The sequence below is a fragment of the Solanum stenotomum genome, chromosome 5, assembly GCF_019186545.1.
Source record: "Solanum stenotomum isolate F172 chromosome 5, ASM1918654v1, whole genome shotgun sequence".
Lineage (NCBI taxonomy): Eukaryota > Viridiplantae > Streptophyta > Magnoliopsida > Solanales > Solanaceae > Solanum > Solanum stenotomum.
This window is the reverse complement of record NC_064286.1, coordinates 832,832-858,970: the sequence shown is the minus strand read 5'-3', so window position 1 is coordinate 858,970 and position 26,139 is coordinate 832,832. Positions and strand designations below refer to the sequence as shown.

The following is a 26,139-nucleotide window of genomic DNA, read 5'->3' as shown; positions in this document are numbered from 1 at the left end:
CCCCCCCCCCCCCCCCCCCCCCCCCCCCCCCCCCCCCCCCAAATCTCCCGTCCTTTTATTTTTCAAAATTCTTTTATAAAATATTTTTAAAAAAACCAGACCTCATCCCCTCCCTTAATAAGTGATAGTTTATGTATGAAACTTACACTCTCAATAGTTTAGGTATGAAACTTAAAAAAAAGAAGATAATTTAAATGTGTTTTTGACTCTTATCTCAAATTTAAAACTCGTAATATTATATATTTTGAACCTATAACTTTTTAAATTTAACGATTCAATGTTAAAAACTTAAAGATCAAAACGGACAAATTTATATCTTAAATGCATCTTTTCATAATAATACACCCATCCTTCTGAAATTGTGAATACGCCTCTAATGCACTTGAAACATTATAATATGAAGTCATTGTAAGTTGAGTAAACCATGGAAGTGCATATGCAAAATTACCCAAGATTATGGTCATTCACCCATTAAAAAGCACTTAGATAAGTAAGATATAAGTATGTCACGCACATCAAAGCAAAAAATAGAAAGAAAAAAAAGTGCATAGATTTCAATTGGATACCCTTCTTCACCCCCCTTAAGCAAGATTAGTTCACGCATCTTCTGCAGAGTACTAACGCAAACTTGTCCCTTGGATACATTATATTGTTCGGAAAAGGTCCAAATATACCTTCATACTATGCGAAATTAAACATATTTTCACCTCCGTTAATACTTCAATTCACTAATGCCCTTACCGTCAAATACTTGGTCCAAAAACACTCCTGCAACCTTCGGAGATATAAAGTTAGTAATAGAGAAGTGACTACAACAACATACCTAGTGTAATTCCACTAGTCGAGTCTAAAGGTAGGATATATGCACATCTTACCCCTACCTTTGTGGCCGGGTAGAAAACTCTCGACTTAAAAAAGAAATTAAAGGGCTCTTTAGTCACAGTTAGCACCGATGAGGATGCAACAATTTACAAACAATGACGAGGCATTTTGTTCTAATACAAAGCACTTGGATACAGGATCCAATTTTAACAGAAGTTCAAGAGTTCTTCTTCCAAGTTCAAACATTCCTATAATTACAAAGTAAAAACTATATATTTTATCAAAAGAGAAGTCACCAAAGCAATGAACATGCATCTTTTGAATTGACAGTTGCTCCAACTATATATAATTCGTTGCAAAATTTGAAGTAAAGTTTGGCTCTGATTTTGTGCACCTCAAGTCAATCAGCTGAGTCTTTTAGGTTGAACACCAGAAGTATGGGCCTCCTCAATACGTCTGGTAAGCAATGATATTCCGTAATGTGAGGCACTTGAAGCAGTGTAATATGAAGTCATCGTAAGTTGAGAAAAAATTGGAAGTGCATATCCTGTAATGCAAAATCTGGTCATTTACACATCGAAAATTACCTTAATAAATAAGATAAAAGCATGGGAAAAGATCTTTGATTATTGTCATTGAAGTACTTTCCAGTGAATGTAAAATGAGTGGCTACTACATTTTCCTTTAAATGGTACTTTCCCATGAATTATTCCTACAAAATATTATACAGAGCCTAATTTATTGATATATATGAATTTCTAGTTTTGAAAAATAAAGTGAAGATGATCTGGAGAACAGAAATTCCCTACAAGGTGAATTATTTCACATGGCTCTTGGCAAAGCAGGCAGTCTTGACACATGAGAACTTAAACAAGAGGAAACCCAATCTACGCTCTAGTTGCTATCTATGTGAAGAACAGGTGGAGACAGTCAACCATCTCTTTTTACACTGCAAATGGACTGATCAATTGTGGCAGATGTTTATCCAAAAGAGGAAGATTAAGTGGACAAAGCCTGGGAGTATTATAGAAGTCCTACAATGTTGGAACAGGGATGGAAATGCAGGAAAAAATGAGAAGAGATGGAGGATTGTCCCAGCTTGCATTTGGTGGACAATTTGGAAGGAAAGGAATCAAAGATGCTTTGAAGGAAAACAGAACAATATCCAGAAGATAAAGACTAATTGCCTAGGGCTTTATTATTTTTGGTGTAAGCAAGTAGTGATAGGAGATACTGAAAATGTGTTTAATATTATTGACTGGTTGTAACTAGAAGATCCTAGGAATGATGTAAGTAAAACTTTTTGGAGGGGGACTACACTTTGATGTAGTATACCTGTGGATATATAGAAGTAAACCTTTCTCAAAAAAAAATAAAGTGAAGATATACTTCTTTGGAACAAGTAGGGGGAGAGGGTCGGCTGGGCCTGCTTTTTCAATCAATCTCCAACCGCAAGCGCTCGGTGCCAAGCACATCTAAGAGAAAAATAGAAAAAGAAGTGCATGGATTTCAATTGGATACCCTTCTTCACCCACCCTAAGCAAGATCAGTTCAGCAGGCCAATTCACGCATCTGCTGCAGAGTACTAGCGCCAGCCGTATGAGCTAACTTGTCCCCTGGATACGATCTATTGTTCTGGAAAGGTCAAAATATACCCTCATACTATGCGAATTTGAGCATATTTGCCCTCCGTTTATACTTCAATTTACTTAAGCCCTTAGCATCAAATACTTGGTCCAAATACGCCCTTCTTCTGCTCAATTGTGCATAGTATTTGGACCAAGTATTTGACGGTAAGGGCATAAGTGAACTAAAGTACTAACGTAGGGAAAATCTGCTCAATTTTGCATAGTATGAGGGTATATTTGGACCTTCTCTATATATTGTTTAAACTTGCTACCAAGAATAAGTACAACAAAGCGATAACTAAAAAACTAAGTCTAGTAAAATCAGATATGTCTACAATCCTCCAAATTTAGAAGTATTTGAATCTTCGGATCCTTGATTGTGCCTGGCATGACATACTGTTCACTGACACGCCTCTTATTCAAGTGCTCAACATTTCTTATCGTGACAAGAAGATGCACATATCTTGAAGAAGACAATTAACCTTAGCATAACAGAAAGCTTGCTCAACAATGATCTGAAACTAACAAGTTCGAATATATGGCATGCATTCAACAAAATACGGGTACCAAAACATGTGCAATTTTCTTATAAGAAAAAAAAGGGGTACCTAAACTGTAGAAGACAAAATTTGTGGACTACTCCACTTTTGACATTGAGCAGTAAGGAAGGAAAAGGTGCTTAAATTTATTATGTGCATAGATTGCAGTTTTTGTGGCTACTTAAGTTCACATGATTTGAGAATGAACTTGTCAACCACATGACCACGGAAGTTATAGCCGTGATGTAGCCTTTTCTTCTCTCCAAGAATTATTTCCAGGTGAGGCTCATCTACTTTTCCACTAAGTATCATAGCACTTCCTTAGTGCTGGTTTAGACATCAGTCATACTCATTCCAACAACATTCCCAGTGTAGCTAGGGAGGATAGAGTGTATACAAACCTTACCTCTACCTCAAGGTAGAGAGGCTCTTTCCGATAGACCTTACCTCCACTACAAACTGGGGTTTAGACATCAGTCATTCAAAAATAAAATAAAATGCACTGCTGAGCCCACATTATATTATTACCAGTTACCACAATTACCTTATTTGGTCGATTACGTTACACCTTTAAAATACGACAGATCAACACTAGAGGGGTTATTTCTGATATATGTGATAGTTAACTTCTCACTTGATGGAACATGAAAATACAAGACCTTTAGAGAACTGGTGATCTCTCTCACCAAAAATATGTTGTTTCCATCAAAAAAATAACTGGAGTAACGTTGAACAGGAATAAAAGCAGTTTTTCGTCAAGTTTAAAGAATCAAAGTGATTCTACTCTACATATAGTAAGAAACAGATCAAGGTATGTCTTCTTGATCACAGCATTCTTTTCGCATCCATTATAAATTCTGATTCCTTACAGGATATAGTTGAATGCAATGTTCATTAGAAGTAGATAAGCAGGGAGTGAAAATATCACCAACAATTATATACTTACATAAAACGGAAGATTATACATTAGGTTTTCCTAAATTACTCAAAATACTGATGGGATAAAGTGTTACCCAATTATATTAAGATAGAGAAAGTAAACTAAAACAGAGATACCCAAGTAATTATTGCATTAACCTTCAAATTACCAACTTTTAAGCATTAGTGCATAGGGAAGTATTGTTGCTGAGGGTTACTTATCAAAAAAAAAAAAGAAGTTAATATGCTGAGTGTCATGGCAACTTTATCATCAATTCATAACATAACACGTGCTAAATTGAAAGAATGAAGATTAGAATGAAATTAGAACTTCACAGAATTACCTCCAAATGTCGCGCTAGCTGCAGAGAACATGAGTAGTGGAGGAAGCTGCAAGAACAAAACAAGGGGAAGGGTGAAGCTTTAGATAACACATCAATTGTATGCTCAACTATACATAGATTTGAGTACAGCACAAAAATCAAGAATACAATGAATAGGAGGGAGAGAGGAAGAAAAGAGTTTAAGATCGAAAAAGTGGATTAAGTGCCTACCCCTATAACAAATGGAAGCCACTTTGGACCCTTCACGTGTCTCTGGACAAAAGGAATTCCTGAAAAGTACTAGCGTTAAGACTTCAGCTATGAATTCATTAGATAAATGAGAGGAGTATTTAGTTTAAGATTTCAACCACAATTTACTATAAGGGAGTAATACAATAAAGAAAACAAAGATAAGCACAGAAGAGATGATTAATTAATCATGCCTGTATTGAAACCATGAATTGCACTGAACAGTCCACCAATTCCAGAGCCAGCCTACACAAAGGTAAAGAATATTACTTTAACTAGTTGGTAAAAGCTCTTCATATTATGATTGCGCTATAACTCTGTCCACTATGGGTTTATTAGCCTTGTCCAACCGATTATAAAAATTAGAATTAGTAAGACAAGGGTAAAATATTCGGCTTCAGGTAAAAGATAGTCTTTCTGATTTTCAAGTGGAAGACATTCAAAAACAGAACTCTTTCAGGGGTTACAATAGAAACTTTCCTCTGCATTGAACTCAACTAAGCTCAATTCCAATTTACTATGAAACAAATCCTTGAAGATTTGGACATATACAAAACATTCATATAACATTAAGAGCTCTTCGGCATCAACCACTTTCGGCATCAGCATGGTGTGTTATTGTCAGCTTTGGGCCAAGCCTGCACAATTTCCCAAAAGGCCTCACGCCATTAAGACTATCCCCATACTTTTTTCCATGATCATGGTTTTGGGCTAGGTACCAATCTCAAGAGGAGGATTCAACAGCTTATAAGTAGCTTACATTTCTTTTTAGCTACCAGTATGGACTTTGTTTACGCACACACAACAATTTCCTCCATTAACTAAGTTCCACATGATCCATTACCATTCATGGGCTAATTCGGAGCTGGTCCCTACACCATCACTACGTCATCTCAGCTACTCATCTCGCAGTCATTAGGTTAAACAGCTGAAAGATACACTTAATATGTGCGATATTGTCCTCTTTGGGACAAGCATGTACAGTTTCCCTAAAGGGCCTCATACTATTAAGGGGTTGTTTGGTTGAGAACAAGTTATCCCGGAATTAATTATCGTGATATAAGTTATTCCACCGTGTATATGGGATAACTTATCCCATCACTGAGGTCTAAATGGTGTGATAAATAATCCCAAGACTGCCTAATACCTCCAACCAAACGCAAGATAAAATAGTCCTGCATTTTATCCCTAAGATTATTATACCTTATATCTCACACCAAACGACTCCTAAGAGTAACCAACACTTATCATTGGCTTAGTTTTCTTTCCGGCTGTGGGACTTTTTTCTCACACAAACGACATCATTTAATCCTAAAATTTGTCAATACTATTAAGAGTATCCTATCCAACAACTTATAAGTAGCTTACTTTTTATTTTCAACTACCAACGCCGGGACTTTGATCACAAATACCAACACCATTCAATCTTAAAATTTGTGACTACTTAGGTAAATTTTAATCATAACAACAGATTTGGCTAGTTCGATCTTGCAGTTCAAATACCATTCGAAACAGGTAATATAACATACTAACCACAGCCGTGAAATCATGCAGAACAGGAGTAATCGCCCATTCTCCACTTTTCTGCAACCGAAATCAAACAGAAACAACTCAAATTACTAGCTAGGCATTTCATCGAGCATGTAATAGGCAAGATGTGTACAATTACAAAAACACAAATAAACGAGTAGAATATGATACATACTGAATTGGAGTTCAAGAGAGAAAGACAACGAGGACATCTAGCAGAGCCGAGGCCAGGTTTGATTGTAGGATCATGATGGAGATTACCTCTCTTCAATTTTTCTTCGTATACCTCTCGTGTTCCCATGTCAATTGAGGGAGAAGCAAAAAAAGGGAACCTTTCTGCTCATGTATAGAACTACGATATAAGATGATTTGTGATTGGGCCCGTAATGGATGTTGGACTTGAGTTTTTGAGCTTTATGGCCCAAAAGTTGGAAAATAAAAAAGTATAATTTACATAAATCTCACGAAAACAAATTACATTATTTTCCTACTCTTTTCTAAATTACAAAAATTCCTTAAAATTTATGGACTTTCGGATACATCATTGGACTTCCGGATACATAGGAGAGGGATGTATAAGAGATGGGATAAGACATTTGGATACGTAGGGAAGGAATGTATCTGAGAGGGGAGGGATGTATTAGAAAGGGGTAGAAATGTATCATCAACAAGAGCGGAGTGATGTATCCGAGAGGAAAATTTTAGAGATTATGATAAAATAAGATGTGTATATAGGTAATTTTTTCAATAAAATAAGAGGAAACAACACAAATTATAGTGGTATTGGTGCTAATTACACGTTGAAACAACAATTTTTATAATTATATTTCTAAGAAAAAAATTATTTATGATACATGTATATCACAAATATGTAGGTCAAATTAGTTGTAATGTATTCTTGATTCACTATATTCAAGCATGAAATACATATGGGATATATTGATTATATCGCTCTCCTCTCCTGCTTGCTTCTCTCGCTCGCCTCTCTCCTTATGTATTTGTCTAATAAAATCTATCTAAGTTCTTACAAATTTGTGTATCTCTGCATCCACTACCAATTTCATTCCATGTATCTGATGTTAATTTCATCAATATATTTGGTAAAAAATTTTTTTTAGTGTATTTGGGTCATAGCGATGTTTTGATGATAAGGTTGTTTGAATCCAACCAAAGATAGCAAGAGAGAGAGATATAGAAAGATAGAGAGATGAGGGGATTTGTTGGCTCTATGCATCGGATCGAATCTCTCTCACAAAAATAGGGGGAGATAGAGGAAAGAAGAGAGAGATGGGGATAAGAAAGTAGAGAGAAGTGTGGGGAGGAGAGAATGAGAGACTGAGTATACTATATTATTGTTGTCGATGAGAAAGACATTGTACTCAACAACAATATCATCAGTTTTGATCAAGACGTCAAAAGTGTGTGTCTTCGTCAGAGCATAAAAAGTAGACATATCGTCAACACTTAGATATGACCATATTCCTACTTGAAACACTTAACTTTGAAAGTTTGATAAATGACATGATTTGAAATTATTCTGTCAATAGAGAAAAAGACTAGTATCACTAGTTGTGACAAAAATAAGAGCCTTTTGAGAACATAAACACAAGCAAAAATGAAATATCAATTTCACTAACAATAACTATTTTGTGAACACTGGACATGATTATATTCATACCTAAAATTGAACAAGCACAAAGTCATGCTAATGTGTTAGGGTTTATGAGTTATCTCACATATAGTTAGAGTGAAATTTGAAATCATGACAATTCAATAATTCATAAGTTACCCTTTCGATTTATCATGACTTGCACAACCCAAAGGTGCTATATTTCAAACATTTTTATTAAACTTAAAGGGTCATTTCTGCACAAATGTCTTACTCTAATTCCAGCTGATAAAGCCCAAATTGTTCTCTTCAGTCCATATTGCTAAAAGCCCATAATTTATCGGCCCATTCCCAATCTAAAACCCTAGAAGCTCTATACATATATACAATGTGCTCTATATTTATCTTCCGCTAGGGTTTCAGTCGCTCTCTCTCTCTCTTTTCACAAGCACCTACAGCGAGAGCAGAAGAAGAAAATGCCGGCCGGTCATGGTTTGAGGTCTCGAACGAGAGATTCATTCTCTCGCGCCTTCAGGAAGAAGGGTACCATCGCACTTTCAACCTACTTGAGGATTTTCAAAATCGGAGATTATGTTGATATCAAGGTGAATGGTGCTATTCACAAGGGAATGCCTCACAAGTTCTACCATGGACGTACTGGTCGTGTTTGGAATGTTACCAAACGCGCCGTTGGTGTTGAAGTCAACAAGCAGGTCCTTCCTCTCTCTTTTCACTTCCACACACAATTAAACTTTATTTTGAGCATTTTTGTATGATTATATCGTGAATAGGTGCTATTACTTTGTCTGTTTTGTTTTTGTTGATTGGATTTATTAGGTTTAGATAGTTGTAATTAGTTTAGGTGTAGAGATCGAGCATTTGCTCATTTTGCCTTGCCGTGAATGTTTGCTTATACTAGTAACTGATTGGTTTTGTTGATTTGATTCATAAAATTATGATGTTATTGCTAGTTTCTGTAAAAAGATATGGTATCTCCTGATTTTGCCTTTGCTTATTCATTGTGATGAATATTTGTTTTAACTTTTTGCTTTAGTATTGGCGGATTAGTTCCTTTTTGTGAATGTCTGCTTAAGATTTGTTGATTAGATTTATAGGTCGAGACATTTAATGCTTGTTTCTGTAGAGATATATGGTATCTTCTCATTTTGACTTTGCTCGTTGTTCCTTGTCTGTTTAGTATTTGCTGATTGAATTTGTAGTTTTAGATAGAGATATATGTTATCTTCTTTGCTCGTTGTTCCTCGTCTGTTTAGTATTTGCTGATTGGATTCGTATGTTTAGATAGTAATAGATAGTTCATGTAAAGAGTTCTGTGGTACGCATATTTTGCTGTTGTTCATTCATGTTATTGAAACTATATTTTTTAAGTCACTAGCTATGTCAATCCATTTGCATATATGTTTTTTTGGTTTAATTCAATTGCTTTAGTGTTAGAGCTAGGAATTTATACATGGGGATTCAAAGAAAATACTCGAGTGTGACACATAGGTGCTAACCGATTGCTTGAAGCAATGCTTGAATCTCCTTATTCATGACACTAGAATCTTCCCGTATGTCGAAAAGATTCAGTAGTCAGTATTTAACCCAAACATTTATTTGATCTGTACAATTTTTTTGGGCAAAACGTGTATTTGTTGTGTTGTAAATACTTGTCATGAATTAATGGAGTAGTTAGAGTTCTGCAGGGTAAGATTCTTAAATTAAGTTCAATTTAGCTTAATGGACCTTAGTGAGAATGTATATTGGTTTAACATAAGCCTCATTGTATTTTTGATCATTAATGGGATGTCATTTTGGAAGTTGGTGAACAAAAATTTCTAAATAAGTTCTTATTTTATTGTATTATTCAATATTGATTTGATTTATGGTTTATACAACTTCCTGCATAGACGAGATTAAAGACATTGAATTCATTTTTATTGGACTTTCTCTTATTCTTGCTTACTCTTCGAATGAGATTTGACATATTCTTAGAATTAAAAAATGATGATGTGTTTTGTTATTTCTTCAAAACAATGCTGGTATTCCCCCTTAACTGCGTGCAATAGTAGTATACTGGTTGAATTATCAAAGACATTCTAATCTATATTGGGGTTTTGACTGTTTTTTCGCATCCTTGATGTGAAAGGTTTGTTACTGAATTTCTCATTTAGTATGTTTGCTTTTGTTGTTCCTTTCTCATTAATGTTTGTGCTGTATGTCAATCTGACTCTTTTTTGTTCTGTTTCTCAGGTTCGTAACAAGATCTTAAGAAAGAGGATCCATGTGAGGATTGAGCACGTCCAGCAATCTCGATGCACTGAAGAAGTCAGGGAAAGGATTAAGAAGAATGATCAACTAAAGGCTGATGCCAAGGCTAGAGGAGAAGTCATCAGCACAAAAAGACAACCACTCGGACCCAAACCAGGGTTCATGGTTGGAGGTGCTACTTTGGAGACAGTTACCCCCATACCATATGATGTGGTTAATGATTTGAAGGGAGGTTATTGATCTTAGTCTGTTTCTGAGAGGTGGTGTTTTTTTCTATTTGCGTTTCTGAAATTGAAAGACAGAATTAGTTTTGTTGGTGTCAACTCCAGACATTGCTTGTTAGTTAAATTTTGTTTACATTGCCATTAGAGGCCTTTGTTGAACTTTTACTACAAAAGTGAAGTCAAGTATGTCTATCTATTACCTAAGTTCCCTGCATTTTAAGATAATTTTTTTGATACAGCTGTGTTCTTGAGCAATTTGACTATGCATATTTCATTGGAGAAATACCTGCTATGTTAGCCATTGGTGTAGTGGTATATGAAATGGCTTGAGAATCATGAGGTGTCAGATTCAAACTTCGATGGACAGAACTACCCATAAGTTCCATTTGGTATGCACCCAAATGAGCAATTTTTTATCGTTGGGCTTTTATTTGTCGTCTCTAAAAGGAGTATTAGTTATAAATTGTATAGTCTTTAGATATATTACTAATCAAAGTAATATTTAACTAATTACAATACGTATCCAATTTCATTAGTGGACCTCTTATATATTTTAGGATTCGTTGAAATATTTGATTATTGTTGTATGATACTGCAAAATCTGAAAGAAAAATCAACGATCTGTTTGGTTTGATATGTTTCCATCATTATTATTGTGAAAGCACGTCTAAAAATAGCTAATCTGAGACAACCTATTTTGTGACCACCCTTGCCCCGGTTAACAATACAATATATTGAGAATGATTCATGAATTATAGATGTAGATAAACATTGATATCAGAATTATTAATCGAATCATATTTGATGGTCAGTATCAAGATAAACTATGGATTCAATTGAACCCGTCCTTATAATGCTAGATTTAGCAACATCCATTATATTTCTTGATGGTTGATTAAACATTTGCAATACGATTTCAATGTGTTTTGTAGATTCTACCCCATAATGAGCTAGTCGAATTAAAAAGTTTTGCTCCCTATATACATGTCGAATATGTCTACTATTCAACGCTTTTTTTGAAAGGAGAAATGGGGGAGGAGATTATAACGTGGCGAATTGAATCCTCATCAATAAGGTAGAAGTTTAGGTAATTAATGTTGATGAACATGAACTAGATTGTTTTGATTTTCCAAAATGTTTCAGTTACGAGTATTCCAAATGTTCCATGTGAAAAAAGGCATTAGGATTTTGTCTTTTTAATTGCCGTAGGCATGTTATCCACATGTTATACATGCCAAAATTTAGTCTTGGCAACATTTCTAACTTGTATTTTGGCCTTCTTTGTTTTATTTATGAGGTATGTATTTGGCATATTTATGTTGGGACTCTAATTAGTTTGGTTTTACGTTTGTAGGGTCCATTTAAAGAAGAAGTGTTTAATATCGATTTGTTTTTCTACTCAATACATAAATAAAAAACATCTGATTAAGAGTGAAGAAATTTTATCCATCCCCTGACAACTCTCTGTGGACATATATTTGGTTCTTTAATTAATGACATAATGCTCCAATGACATTTTTCTTAAATATTTTTTGAAAATCAAATGGATCATCCACATCTATAAACAATAAATAATAATAAGATAATGACTATGCTAAGAATTAATAATTGTTGATTTCGAATGCCTATTTGATTATCGAGGTATGAATAAAATGAAGATTCAAGTTTTAGCACTTCCGTTAACATGAGTAAAATGAGAGTAAATAGTACTCAAATATTGGTAAGCTATTAAGCATAGATTTTATAGTAATTAATATGAAATATATATGAAAAATGCATGTATATATCATAAAGATGAACGAGTTTTTAAATTTTCAATTGTTCAATGAATCAAGCAAACTAAATAATTCAAACAATCATAATAGTAATAAAATCTCTCAACACATATATATATTTTTAATAAATTTATTTATTTGTTGTTACGAACACTCACAATACATGTATACTAATGAGACTAATTACTACTTACTAATTATAGTTAAGTTTAATTCGAGTAATTTGGTTAATTTCAAATATTATTTGACATTAGTCATAATGGGATATTATCAAAATTTATTTGGCAAGTCCCTAATAGTTTTTAATTTTTTTTATTATATATATCTATATATATGTTGGAAATTAGCATGTCCGGACGACTCTCTTCAGCTCCGCTACGACCATCTTTCTTCTCTGTAAAACCCTAAATCGATTCATTTCTGTCTAAAATTTTCCTAAAATTTTCTCTTTTTCTTCGATCTGTCACTTTTTTCCCCAAATCTTTCAACTTAGCATTTGATTCCATTAGATCTCTCTCAATTTTTCTCTTAATTGGGTATTTTTTTTTTCATTTTTAGGGCTTTTCTGCGATTTTCTGTTGAATTTATTGACGGTGTAGAAGCAGAAGGTAAGGCTGGCGATTGGTGTAGAGTTCAGGTTATGGCGGATCCGCCATATGTCCGCCAACGACAACGAATTTTTCTGAATTGTTTTTGCTTAGTATTTGTTGGTTGTGTTTGTGGAGTAGTGTTGAGAAGAGAGTGGAAAGCTTTTTGTGAACTTCGAGAATGCTGAGTGTGTTACGGGTGCATCTCCCCTCCGATATACCGATCGTAGGGTGTGAACTCACGCCTTATGTCCTTTTACGACGGCCAAACAAGGATAAGTCTGTTATTTCTGAGGATGTTTCAGAGTCTGCACCGATTGATGGATATTTCTTGAGATACAAGTGGTCAGTTGGTTTATTTTTAGCTTTTTTTGGTGTATTTTGCTATATTTTTTGCTTTGTGATTTGATTCTACTGTGTTTGTTTGGAAAAAAAAAATGTAACTTTATGGTGTTTCTAATTTAACAAAACATTTTGTGTAAGTGTACTGTTTAGTCTGTTAAAGTTTGAGGATTTGTAATCAAGCAAATGATAGGCAAACAGGATAAAAAAGACTGTCTTTCATGTTCCAATTGATCTGAATAGATGATGTATTGGAAATAGCTGCACTGTTATGTGATCCCCTAAAAATAATTTGGTGAGGATTTTTCGTGCTCTGTATGTGAAAGCAAAAAGGGGCAATTTTTGTCTAATTCGTTCTTCCTAAGTTTTCTTTTTTTGTATGGAAAGTCAAATGTTGTGCAGATGGGAAACTTTTTTTTGATATTGGAACTTTCTGGTAGCTCAGGTGGGTAGCTCGAAGTTACTGATTGGCAGTTTTAATTCCTCACTTTATGAGGACATTTAATTGATGGTGGATATATGATCCTGTTTGGAATGATACTATCAGGCATTTTGTTAGGCATTTGCTAATTAATTGACATATGTGGGTTTTACTAACATTTTATGGTTTGAGCCAGCGAAGCTTCTTTTTTTTTTTCTTGGTGTGTGTGTGTGTGTGTGGTGGGGCGGGGGGGGGGGGTTAAGTGAATGAACTGAAAGTTGTATTCTTTTGGCAAAAAAGAAATATGTCCGTTGAGGATTTCCTATCTTCACAGTGGCTGCTGTCTTTAAAGAAATAGGATTAGAATGGCTTTGAGTTTAAAAACCTGCTGTCATTCTCCTTCAATTGCAGTTAGTTTACTCTGAAAGTGCAGTTTGGATTTGATTCTGTCCTAGTATCTGATAAAAGTTCCATGATAAATATTATCAAAGTCTAAGCTCTGTATGAGTGTAGAAGGTGCAACTTGCTACTTGGAGCTGTATGAGGTGAAAATCTCACGTACGGTTTTGGAACGGAGATTCTTTCAATTGAATGACAACCGTAACGGATGTCGGCTCAATCCGAAGGAAATTGCGCAGAAGCTTTGCAGAATTATTATGAAGCTATGCGACTAGAAATTGATCCCTATGATCGAAGTTATATACTCTATAATATAGAGCTTATCCACACAAGTAATGGAGAACATACGAAAGCTTTGGAATATTATTTTTGAGCACTAGAACGAAACAAGCTAGGGAGGGTAGGTAGTTGTATAAGAATTGTACTGGTACTATATTTAGTACAATGTTTGGTTGCAAATGCATAGGTAGGGTGTATAAGAATTGTACTGGTACTATATTTTAGTACAATATTTGGTTGCAAATTTAAGTCTGGTGTATTAGTTATACACTCCATTCGATACTATTCTTGTACATATTAAACCATGGTATTAACAATATGGGGTACTATTCCTATTCTACTACACCTATCCCTATTCAGTACTATTCCTATTTTAATACACCCTATTCATTTAATACAACAAACCAAACAGCCGATAAGAATAATCTCAGCATAATGAATCCCAACATTAATAATACACCCGAGTTAGTTTATTCTTATCCATTCTACCAAAAGACCCCTTTTGAATGAGATACTATTGTTACTTGGAGAAAATTGTCATTATTTGGGATCAATTTCCCGAAATTGGAAGTATTTGATGTTTTATCGCGATCATCTCATTGATGAAATATCTACCTGTCTGGTTGTCTTATTTGTTTTTTTGAGTAAAGGTAATTTTGTATTCACAAAAAACACATCAACAAAAGATGATGAAGAACATTTTACAATTCACACGTGGTGTGTGCACTTACCTCAGTAAGGACTACTCAACAAAAAACTTTACAAGTTACCTATGAAGTCAACTTTGTGTACCGTATCCCCTACCATATCCTGTTTACACCAAAAATAAAGTAAACTAACGCATTGTATTCTAATCTTCTGGCTCTTGATCCCTTTGCCGTCAAAAAATCTTGAATTTCTCTCCTTCCACAATGTCCACCAGACACAAGCTGGAATGTATCTCCACCAATCTTCACTGGCTCCTCTGCTGCCAATACCTTTCCAGCAGTTGAGTAACTCCATAGTAGACTTAGGCATTACCCAACTGACTCCTAGGATATAGAGGAACATGTTCCACAGATTTGTAGCTGCTTTGCAATGAAGAAATAGATGGTTATCTACCTCTGCTTCTCGATTGCATGAATACACCTTGAGCAAATCAAGGAAACCTCTTCCTTGTAACACTTCATGTGTTAGGCGTGCTTGTCTTACCACCAACCAATCAAAACAAGCTACTTTTAATGGGATTTTAACCTTCCAAATTAACTTCCAGGTCCTTACTTCTGTGTTGACTTGACTGTTGTTCCTTCTCCAGTAGCAAGACATCACTCTGGAGACCCTTTTATCTTATTTGTGTTGTGATGTTATCTTGTTGCCCTGGTTCTTTCAATTTTTGGCGGAGAGAAACATAATTTGCAAGCCAGGTATAATGTGGTTTATATTTTTTTTTGAACTTGGTAACTTTGTATTATATCACAAAACAGTACATGGGTCGTACTGTAACCTTATATACAAGTGTACTCCTGATTTCACTTCTCTACTCTAAATTGAGTCTAACACATCAATAATAGAGACAGTGTCATTAGAGTATAATTGATTACACCAAAAGACTAAAAGTAAAATGCAGTTTAGTTTAACTTTCTGCACATTGTTCTCTATGCTCTCAAAACATCTTGAATTCCTTTCTTTCCAAACAGCCCACCAGATAGCCCCCGGGATTCGATGAAGAAATTCTGATTTTATTTGGATGACTTGATCCTTTCTCTAATAAATTACTCCCCCCATTCCATTTAATGTGGAGGTATTCGACCGAGCACATAGTTTAAGAAATTTAATACGACTTTTTAACGTGTAACCCAAATATATGCAAAGTAGTTTAAATTAGTCATGACATTAAGGGTAAAATGAGGATGCTAATATTAAATAGTTTCTTAAAGAGAGGAAGTGTCTATCTTTTTGGGACAAACTAAAAAGGTAAGTGTGTCACTCAATAAAGGGATTATGTTGTAACTTGTAAGATATAACTATGGAGATGTAAATTTTTCTTATTAAACATATGTACTTAATTGGGTGTGCTTGAAAGTGACGTTAATGATTATTTCAGATAGAGGATCTAGCCGCAGTAGGGTTCTCCTAATTTACTACGCATGGAGCTGAGCTGAGAGAATACTCACAATTTACGCCCTGATATTTTTTCCTCATGTTCTTACCTTACCTTTAGAGAAGATGCCCATCACATCTTCTATAACGCATTAAAATGTTAAAGAGTCCATCATCTTAGGTGTCTAGTTCATTTCCTGATACACCATATATCTTTTATCTCGCTCACTAGAAATTTCTTTCAAGTACATGTATTTTTTGGTTGATAAGTTTTAAACTTGTTCTGGTCCAATTATCTTGATTGATAACTTTTGCTGGAAAGTGGAAACACTAGCATTCCATGAATTTAACTTAGTGACAGGCTAAATGCTGAAAGTAAACTTTGATTGGATGGTCTGCGCAAGTGCCATATTTGAGCGGTATCAAGGAAAATTTAGTGCTATAGATGAACTATTAAAGTAACAAAGTGCCACTAGGTGTGCTTAGTATTGAGCTGTTTGTGGCGCAGCCAGCTTTATATCAATGTGTAAAACCATTAATATTTACTCAACAGAATATAAGTGCAACAAAGGGAGTGAGTTAGGAAAAAATATAAGAAAAGGGAATGAGTGACTCATCATCTGTGTTGGTGGGTGGTAGCAAGCTATGTTGCTCGGACTCTTCAGAAACGTCGGCGAGTGTGTGTTGGATCCTCCAAAAGTAGTTTTTGGAGGATCCGACACGGGTGCGGCAGCAATTTTGGAGAGTACAAGCAACTTAGGTAGCAAGTACCCGGTGGAATAGTTGAGGTGCGTGCGAGCTGGACCGGATACCACAATCAATTAAAAAAAGAGAACGAATGACACATTTCTGAAATTCACATTTCATGTGAGATCAGTGGGCTCTTCTTGCATTTGAAAAAAAAAGTGAGATCAGTCAGCTTTTAACTACGCCAGTCTATACGGTGATTAGAAACTAACCTGTTGTTAATATTTTATGTAATTTATATGGATTGCTTGGCTTTGTCTCAGTTAGGAATCAATTGTTATCTAGCGGTCTATTTGTGAAAGAAAATCCTAAAATACTTTCAGCAATAAAACAAAGTGTCACAGTTGCCTGGGCCCCTGGGATCGCTTCACCAATTTTTCTATTTATGCTTTTGATAATTTTAGCAAAGCGGCGGAGTTTGTTGGACCGTAACGCTTATGTTTTGTACTTTAACTTAGTACTTTCTCCACCGGTAACTGTCTGATTTCTTTTGCAGGTATCGTATACAAAGTGATAAAAAAGTTGCCATCTGTAGTATCCATCCATCTGAGCAAGCCACATTGCAGTGCCTTGGGTGTGTGAAGGCCAAAATCCCAGTCACTAAGAGTTACCATTGCTCACCTAAATGCTTCTCAGATGCATGGCAACATCATCGTGTTCTGCATGAACGTGCCGCTAGTGCTGTAAATGAAAATGGAAACGAGGAGGAAGAAATATTTGGGCGATTTAATAGTACTGGGTCTGGTGTTACTAATGCAAGTTTGGCTTCTTCTCAATCAAGTGGCAGCTTGGCGAATGGAACCACACCTTTATATCCTGCAGCAATAACCCAGAGAAATGGCAGTGAAACCTGGTTTGAAGTTGGACGGGCTAAAACATATACGCCATCTGCAGATGATATTGGTCACGCGCTTAAATTTGAATGTGTTGTTGTAGATGCAGAAACAAAATTACCTGTTGGACCTTCTAGTACCATATTGACGTCCCGAGTGATTCCAGCTCCGTGTCCAACTCCACGTCGCATGTTTTCAGTTAGCGGAGTTGATATTCCTGGACATCTGGATTTGGATGGTCGATTATCATCTTCAGGAACTTTCACTGTGCTCTCCTACAATATTCTGTCTGATGCCTATGCAACAAACGAATTATACAGTTATTGCCCCTCTTGGGCTCTTTCTTGGACATATCGTAGACAGAATCTTTTGCGCGAAATAGTTGGCTACCGTGCAGACATTGTTTGTCTTCAAGAGGTAATGGAGTAATATCTGATAATAGAATTAACATTTTTGAGTGGGTTGCTTTTACAATTTTTGTAGAGGTCAAACTAATTTCAGTATCTTTGATGGGTAATTTTCTAAATTTGCTCTTTACTCGAAAAGATTCTCTTTTCTTTCCTTAATGAAATAGTAATTTTGCTTTACTGAACTTGATTGGCTACTAAAGGAAGATTTTCTCATCAGTTAAATGTTATATATGCTTAACACGTATGACGTTAATTTCCGCTATAATCGTTGTGGAAAATAGGAAGTATATATAAAGAAGGGGGAAATACTTATGTGTCATTGCTGTATGCTTCCGTTTCAGGTTCAAAGTAATCATTTTGAGGAGTTCTTTGCTCCTGAGCTGGATAAACACGGTTACCAAGCTCTGTTTAAAAGAAAAACAGCTGAGGTTTGTTCTGCTCAATATATGTTTGTATTTGTGAGTTTTTGAATTTTTAAACCAACTAGATCTCATCATATACAGGTGTTTAGTGGGAGTATTAACAATATTGATGGTTGTGCTACATTTTTCCGCCGAGATAGATTCTCACATGTTAAAAAATATGAGGTACGAAGCATTGTGTTGAGAAGGTCTTTACTTTCTTTATAGTAGCATACTAGAAAGGTTGCTCTTGTATCATTATAAATAATAATCTCATGCTTCTTTTGCAGGTCGAGTTTAATAAAGCTGCACAATCTTTGACTGATGCTGTGGTTCCCATTGCCCAAAAGAAGACTGCATTAAATCGTTTGGTTAAGGTATCTTCCTGAATTGCTCTAATGGTTCATCTTTGTATTGCCAGAGTTTGAATTCAGAATTGGCCTATTATGTCTGACCACCTGTTCTATAATAGGATAATGTTGCACTTATAGTGGTTTTGGAAGCGAAGTTCAGCAACCAGGGGGTTGACAACCCTGGGAAGCGTCAACTAGTTTGTGTGGTAAGTAATATGATTTTTTCTTTTATCTTTTTCTTTTACAGTTGAAATCTTCAGTTTTTTTTCTCTGGATAAAGGTCTGCCTGTGCTTTCTTATAGCCCCATTCTATGCTGACATGTTAATAACTCTGGTCATGCCATGGTGAATATTTTCTTACTAGACTTATCCTTTTGCTTAATAAAGCAAGTCAGTAACACTGAGAAGTACCTCTCCTGGAATGTTAACTACGCGTACAATTTTGTATTCCTGGGATAGCTTAAATGAAATGTGGATCATAATCTATATCGAGCTGATGCATCTATTGAAATTGTTCCTTCCATTTCTGTATGCAGGCCAACACACATGTAAACGTTCAGCAAGAATTAAGGGATGTCAAACTGTGGCAGGTTGCTATTGAATACATTATTAAATAGGTCTCCCCATTCTTTTCTGGTTAAAAACTCATTGTCTTTACTACTCAGGTTCACACACTTCTTAAAGGACTTGAAAAAATTGCTGCCAGTGCTGACATCCCAATGCTTGTCTGTGGGGATTTTAATTCGATGCCCGGAAGGTCAGTTGTTTCTTGAATTTTCTTTATTGGCACAGTTGATACTGGTCTCCCAAGCCCTCTCCACTTCCTGGAACTAACAGGCTGGAAATACCAATACTAATGTGAACTGTCACAATGCAGTGCTCCTCATACACTTCTTGCTTTGGGGAAAGTTGATCCAATGCATCAAGATCTAGTAGTGGATCCTCTTGGTATTTTGCGTCCAGCTTCAAAGTTAACACACCAACTCCCATTGGTAAAACTTCAATAACTTTTGGAAGGCTTCTATTCCTGTTCCTGCTTCCCCACCATTTTCTCTTTCATCCTTTTCACTCTCCATATCCACTTTTTATACAGTAAGTGTGTGTTCAGTATGGAGGAAAATGATTCCCTAGTGGAAGTAGAGAAAACAAGTTCCATAGGTGACATTCCACAATGGTTGTATCCTCCCCACCCTCCAACACACGTCATCCTCACCCCCATCCCCATCCCCATCCCCGCCACCCCCACCCCCACCTCACCTCCCTTAGTATCTAGATTATATACAAATGCTTTTAGGATAATATATTTTGCTTACATACCTAATACAAGAAAATAAGTAAGAAACCCACTTATTTCCCAAGAAGACATTTTCCTTCATACCTAATACACCCTTAAATATGATTCCTCCTGAACCTCTTCTATTCCTAAGGGTGAAGTTGGACCTTAGAAATTTTGTATTATACATCCTAGTGAAGAAGTTAAATAAGATCTGCAAGATATATTTAAAGCATATCTTTTGTTGTGGCATCCATTTCTGTAGGTTAGTGCTTATTCATCCTTTGCCAGAATGGGGGTGGGACTTGGACTAGAGCAGCAAAGGAGGAGGATGGATCCTAATACCAATGAGCCCTTGTTTACCAACTGCACCAGAGATTTTATTGGCACTCATGATTATATATTCTACTCAGGTATAGTAAAATATTCTCTCCGATTAGATTGACAATATATTTGTCACCTCAGTGTTTTCCTTTGTTGTTCTACAGTCCATAATTTGGATGGTGCAGTATATGCATGTCCTTGATGGAATGTGTCATGAAGGCTGATATATGTGTTTTTTCAGCTGATTCATTAACTGTTGAATCTTTATTGGAGCTCTTGGATGAAGAAAGCTTGAGAAAAGACACAGCACTTCCTTCTCCAGAGTGGTCCTCTGATCATATAGCACTCTTAGCTGAGTTCCGGTGCAAGCCGAGAACTAGACGCTGATGATGGGTGCGTACTCCTTCCTCATTATCTGATCATGCCTTTAATGTGATTCGTCCTTTGGTGAGTGGGGGAGGGTAAGAAGGGGTTGTGTGGGTGCCCAATTTAGGAAACATAAAGGTGAAAAATGATCTGATTTCTAGTTTGACTGAACTACAACTTTTAATGATCCGATGATTTTATAATGTTTAGGACTAACAAAATCAACAAGTTATTTGGAAATAGTAAGGTGTCTATAATGTGTTGCCATCAACTGATGCGAAAATGATTTGTTGAATATGTTAACAAGCAGCATGCTATTGATTCTATTGTTAGTATGGTATTCATGTTCAAACTTGATCTACTCCATTATGCAGTGATATCTAATCGTGTAGATTTTAGCATTACATAGCGACTGTTCTTAAAAGCTTGTACGTCTGTTCAGGCTTTCATTGTTCTTCATGAAAAAATTTAGGTGCAATAATTATTTAATATCCATTTGCCACAGGTCTCGCTGCAAAGGATGAGTTCAAAAATAGAAGCAGAAACAATTACAAGGATGAAAGATAAGTTATTGTAAGAATAGTAGATGGAGGCGCGTTGTTCTTTTTTTATTTTCCTCCTTTTTCTCGGTATCCTATGGTGGTATAGCTGTTGTTGAGCTTCTTTGTATCATGCTACATTTGATCTCATAGAAAAATTATGATAGTTTTTTAAGAAATATCTCCTCCCTTGTCTACCTTGCACTTTTTCTTCACAGGCTGTTTCAACATTTCACTTGCAGCTACAATTAGCTGTGTTTTTTTTTCACTTTTATCGGTACTGAATAAAGTCACCGGGCCATGCAGACACAAGAATTTTCTTTTTTGGGTCTAGCCATTCGGTATTTCAGCTCACCGACTCGACTAGTTTGGGTTGTGTTGATGGTCGGTATAAAGGGGGAACCACTCATTCCCACAGTTCCAACCCAAAACTTTTGGTTTGGGGGGACTATTCATCCTTCCACACCTCTTGACCAAGAATGTTTGCACATCATCAAGTAATGAAAAAAAGTACTTCTTCACCCTTAACCGAGAGGTCTCAAGTGACCTCGGGTTTGAGTCCCCTTGGGTATAGAGTCAACTTTATTAGAGAGTCGCCTTTGTTAGGGAGCGCTTTACCCCTAATGTGGAACTTTCAGAATCAAATTCGAATTAGTTGAGCTTTAATGTGGATATCGGACGTTGGGTAAAAGCGGTCTACGACAATAGGTTACTCCCTATAACAAGTACACTTATTGGTAATATAAAAAAGAGTAAGTGACTTCGATAACAAGTTGAAATGTACTGATCCTGAGACTAAACAACGAATAAATACTCAAACGTGAGAGCAAGGGTTCACCCAACGAATGCACGAGCTTAAACGGGGTAGGGAGGCAAGAATCATGCTTTCACAGATCCAACTTATCTGAACTGCGAAAAATAACTGGGTGTAAATGTATATAAATTAAATAACAAGTTCTCTTCAACGTCCTTTGCTAATATATATAAAAATATTTATATATGCGACAGTTCTTGTTCAATCAGAAACTTACATAATTATATTTATACAAAACTCCCAAAAAGTATAAAGACTGGTATTTATATCCAGTAACAACATGTCACTACTAACCTAGCTATGAGAATTTTTTTCAAAAGTTCTTTCAAGCATTCTAATTGTGAAAAAAATACATATTGGATCAGAAAGGGGAAAAGACAAACTTATCTACACTCGGTGTTTACAGCAATTGAATCAATATATAACATATGTCTTCTGCATACGCGTTATTCACTTAACCATGGTTAATCAACACGTATTTTACCTCATTTTATCATGAGAAATATGTTCGTAAACATCGAGTGTGAGTAAGTTTTTGCCGTAACATCAAGGCTATCAGCTCCTGCTGGTCTAAAAACCAGAATTTTACTATGCTTGAGACTCTGGTCCTGCTGGTTTTGAGTTGAGAAGTGGTTGCAGTGCTTTGACAACAATTGTCATATTAGGTCGAAAATCGGCCTCATATTGAACACAAAGTGCTGCAACAGCTGCCAACTGAGAAAACATTACAGCAACAACTACGCCTCAGTCCCAAACATTACATAAAAATAGGCAAGATTCACAGAAGTAGAAGAATTGTTTTGAGTAAAGTACCTTAGCAATTGCTTTTGGAGGATAGTCATTATTTAGCTTAGGATCAACACATTGCTTCACTTTGTCTTCACTCAATCTTGGAGTTGCCTGAAGAGAATTTCGAGTACGAATCAGCAGACTGGTGAGTGGTGATATACAACTACTACATCTCAGTCCCAAATAAGTTTGGATCGTTTGTATGGATCATTATACAATAACAATATTTGTACTGTGAGGATTCATCATGAATTGACAAGTTTTACGTTGGCTGTCAGCATACCTCAATCCTCCTTACTTGGGACCGACAATGTGAGCAAGCTCACACAAGCAGATTGGTGGAATTATAAACACTAGAAAAGAAAGAGGTATAGGAAAAGAAGCTACCCAAGTGACAAGACTCTGTTGCCCTTTAGGCATTGTATGATCTACTGGTTTCCTTCCTGTCAACAGTTCTAAGAGCACAACGCCAAAACTATAAACGTCACTTTTCTGAGTAATCTGTCCTGTCATTGCATACCTACACAAAAACGTGATACCTTTGTTTAACATAAAATAAACCAGTCATTTCTGAAACTTGTCTAATTACTTGATGCATCAACGTTGTTCGTTGTTTCTCTTTAACATAACAGGATTGCTTTGTCCGATTTGTGGTGCAAATAGAACAGCTTGAAGCTACTGTGTGATCTTGATCGTTTCTGTTTTATCGTTGTTTTGTGAAAACTGCGTAAAGCAATAGGCTATCTAGAGAAACTACATGTTCAGCTGTTATAAGCAGGGCTTACTCTGGTGCATGGTAGCCAAAAGTCCCCAAAACTCTAGTGGAATGTAGACGCGCAGCAGTGTCAGAAGACTGGTTCGAAATGTTGAAATCAGCAACTTTGGCTGTAAAATCATCAAAGAGCAATGCATTGCTTGATCTGACATCGCGATGAACTACAGGTGGCTGAATCTTTTCGTGTAGATACTCTAGTCCTTTTGCTGCACCATAAGCAATTTTAACTCTTTGATTCCAGGTAAGAACTGGACCTGGCTCAGCACCTTGTACACCTTTTCTACCTGCAACAATAGAACAACTACGCCTCAGTTTCAAATAAGTCGGGGTTCCACAATCAACTAAACACTACAACAAACAGAAGGATCCACACAACAACTATCAGTATTATGACAGACCCTTTGACATACCATGTAAAACATCGTGTAAAGATCCCATTGTCGCGAACTCATATACCAATATACGATTGTTCCCTTCGAGACAATAGCCAATCAGAGTCATGAAATGCTCATTTTTAAGCCTTGAAACCATTGATAACTGAAATATGTTCAAACATTTCAAGTATAAGTGTACTTTTCATCATACTAAAAACGAAAAAAAGGGGCATTGATTCATTAACCTGAGCTGCAAAATCAGAATCTGGTTCTGGTGAAGCACTAGTATCCAACTTCTTGATTGCTACTTGCTGTCCATTGCTTAATTTAGCGCAAAAAACGCGGCCATAAGATCCCTCTCCAACCAAAGCTTTCTGACCAAAATTTCCTGTCAATCTGTTTAGTTCATCCAAGGTGAAAACTGGTGCCTCAATTGGTAATACTTTCTGAGGAGTTCCACCTCTTGCAGCACTCCTTGGCTCTCCTCTATCACTTGCTACAATACAAACAAGCCGTTATCTGCTATATGAATCTTCATTGATCATGTTTGTAATACAAAAGTACTACAACTTCTCTATTTTCTTTTATCGCCATATAAATCTCTGACATGACTAAACGACTCCTAGAACGTAGAACAACTAGTTCTTCTATGCAGGTCTTTAAAGAAAACTTCGTCTTAGTTCTATCACATTCCAAAACACGACTTATGGAGATAAACAACTATTAGTTGAGTGACTACCTGACTGAAACATATTCCTAACTAATTGGTACGGCCTATATAGATTCTATGTATCTAATAATTGTGTCCAAGAGTATACATCATCGTCCCCTTTTAACACCTTCAATCAACATCGTTTCGTACCTAAGAGTCAATCCATTTAGAGGTCGATACAGAACATACAAATGAAAATTACACCGAATTAAAAAACCGAAAAAAAATAAAATAATATGATCATTACCACCACCAGTACCACCACCATATGGATTGCCAGCTCTAGGAGGAGCTGTGTTCTGATTGGACAGCGGACCGCCGCTATAAACGTCTTCTTCTCCACCTCCACAGCAAGACATTTTTGTTCAATCAAAGCTACAAATATTCCTTTTTTTAAAAAAAAAAATTAATCCAATGCCTCCCAGGAGAAATTTACATGCTGCATTATCAGTATTCCTAGGAAAATTTTAAAAAAAACAATTATTAGAAAAAATAAATAAATTCCAAAAAAAAAAACATCAAGACATCTCACAGATTAATTCAATATTTAAATATATGAACAGGAATGTCTAGTATATAACACGGAAATCATACCATAGAAAAAATGTACCTCAAAAATATTTTCTAATGTTTGATTGGTAAATGAAGTTTAACATATACAATATTCCCAAATTGAAAGTGTTTTTTTTTTGATGAAATAATAATATAATGTTCGAGTATTAGTTAACTATAAGATGTTTAAAAGTCTAGATAGTTATGCTCCGTCAACCAAACACCAGAAAATGACATTCATCGTACCAAATAAACATGAAATGGAAAAATCACTACTATGATATTAAACAATTCAAATATGATCTTCCAATAATTTTCAACATATTTCATTTTTCGATTTCATGAACATTATGAAAAGAATCGATGAATCGAAGAAATTAATATTACGTACCAATTTTATTTTATTTTTAAAATTAGGAAATGAATGAATCTGGAAGAAGAAATCACAACAAAGAAGAAAGAAGAGATTTCATGGTAGAATAATTTCAGCCATTTCTCTTTCTTTCTTGTTATTCTTCTTTTTTTTCTTTCTTCTGTCCCAAAAAAATTGATGAAATTTTTGAGCAAATAATTTTTCCCTTTCTGTTTAACGAGAAAATCGCATGAAAATACTCTATTTAACCACTTTATATATATATATAACAAACATAATAATATTTCTACGAACTACATGCTTCCCTATACTTTACACGTCCACTTTATCAATTATCATGCAACTTTTAAAATTCGTTTTAGAGTATGATTAATTTTTTAAATAAATTTCTCGCGTCGTTTTGTTTCGTGTTATTTTATATGAATGTATCTAATTAATCAACAAATATGATTTTAAATATGTCATAATTAAGCAGTGGAGGATATTCTTTTTTCGAAAAATTATATATT

General features: G+C 35.5%; 4 protein-coding genes across 5 annotated transcripts; 2 read left to right on the top strand and 2 right to left on the bottom strand.

Annotated features, from left to right (window-relative positions):
• Positions 1 to 1,049: 1,049 nt before the first annotated feature.
• Positions 1,050 to 6,391, bottom strand: LOC125865015 (uncharacterized). The gene is made up of 6 exons (XM_049545166.1): positions 6,185 to 6,391; positions 6,013 to 6,063; positions 4,674 to 4,725; positions 4,462 to 4,520; positions 4,252 to 4,297; positions 1,050 to 1,369 (listed from the first exon to the last, which is right to left on the bottom strand). The coding sequence occupies exons 1-6, from the start codon at positions 6,308 to 6,310 to the stop codon at positions 1,227 to 1,229; spliced, it is 477 nt and encodes a 158-aa protein (XP_049401123.1). The 5' UTR covers positions 6,311 to 6,391; the 3' UTR covers positions 1,050 to 1,226.
• Positions 6,392 to 8,011: 1,620 nt separating this feature from the next.
• Positions 8,012 to 10,317, top strand: LOC125865014 (60S ribosomal protein L21-2). The gene is made up of 2 exons (XM_049545165.1): positions 8,012 to 8,331; positions 9,872 to 10,317. Exons 1-2 carry the CDS (start codon positions 8,095 to 8,097, stop codon positions 10,127 to 10,129), a joined length of 495 nt encoding a protein of 164 aa, XP_049401122.1. The 5' UTR covers positions 8,012 to 8,094; the 3' UTR covers positions 10,130 to 10,317.
• A 1,934-nt stretch (positions 10,318 to 12,251) lies between these two features.
• LOC125864975 (carbon catabolite repressor protein 4 homolog 1-like) lies at positions 12,252 to 21,451 on the top strand. Its single transcript, XM_049545124.1, has 12 exons — positions 12,252 to 12,820; positions 17,239 to 17,992; positions 18,327 to 18,413; positions 18,489 to 18,572; positions 18,677 to 18,763; positions 18,859 to 18,945; positions 19,276 to 19,329; positions 19,405 to 19,496; positions 19,617 to 19,731; positions 20,278 to 20,425; positions 20,578 to 20,729; positions 21,208 to 21,451. Exons 1-11 carry the CDS (start codon positions 12,657 to 12,659, stop codon positions 20,721 to 20,723), a joined length of 1,818 nt encoding a protein of 605 aa, XP_049401081.1. The 5' UTR covers positions 12,252 to 12,656; the 3' UTR covers positions 20,724 to 20,729; positions 21,208 to 21,451.
• Positions 21,452 to 22,398: 947 nt separating this feature from the next.
• Positions 22,399 to 25,162, bottom strand: LOC125864989 (probable protein kinase At2g41970). Of its 2 annotated transcripts, none has more exons than XM_049545138.1 (7): positions 24,953 to 25,162; positions 24,239 to 24,489; positions 24,030 to 24,156; positions 23,630 to 23,903; positions 23,232 to 23,364; positions 22,869 to 22,955; positions 22,399 to 22,769 (listed from the first exon to the last, which is right to left on the bottom strand). In XM_049545138.1, the coding sequence occupies exons 1-7, from the start codon at positions 25,062 to 25,064 to the stop codon at positions 22,644 to 22,646; spliced, it is 1,110 nt and encodes a 369-aa protein (XP_049401095.1). In that variant the 5' UTR covers positions 25,065 to 25,162; the 3' UTR covers positions 22,399 to 22,643. The 2 variants fall into 2 exon arrangements, with proteins under 2 accessions (XP_049401095.1, XP_049401096.1); XM_049545139.1 differs by having other exon boundaries at positions 24,239 to 24,512; positions 24,953 to 25,080.
• Positions 25,163 to 26,139: the final 977 nt, after the last annotated feature.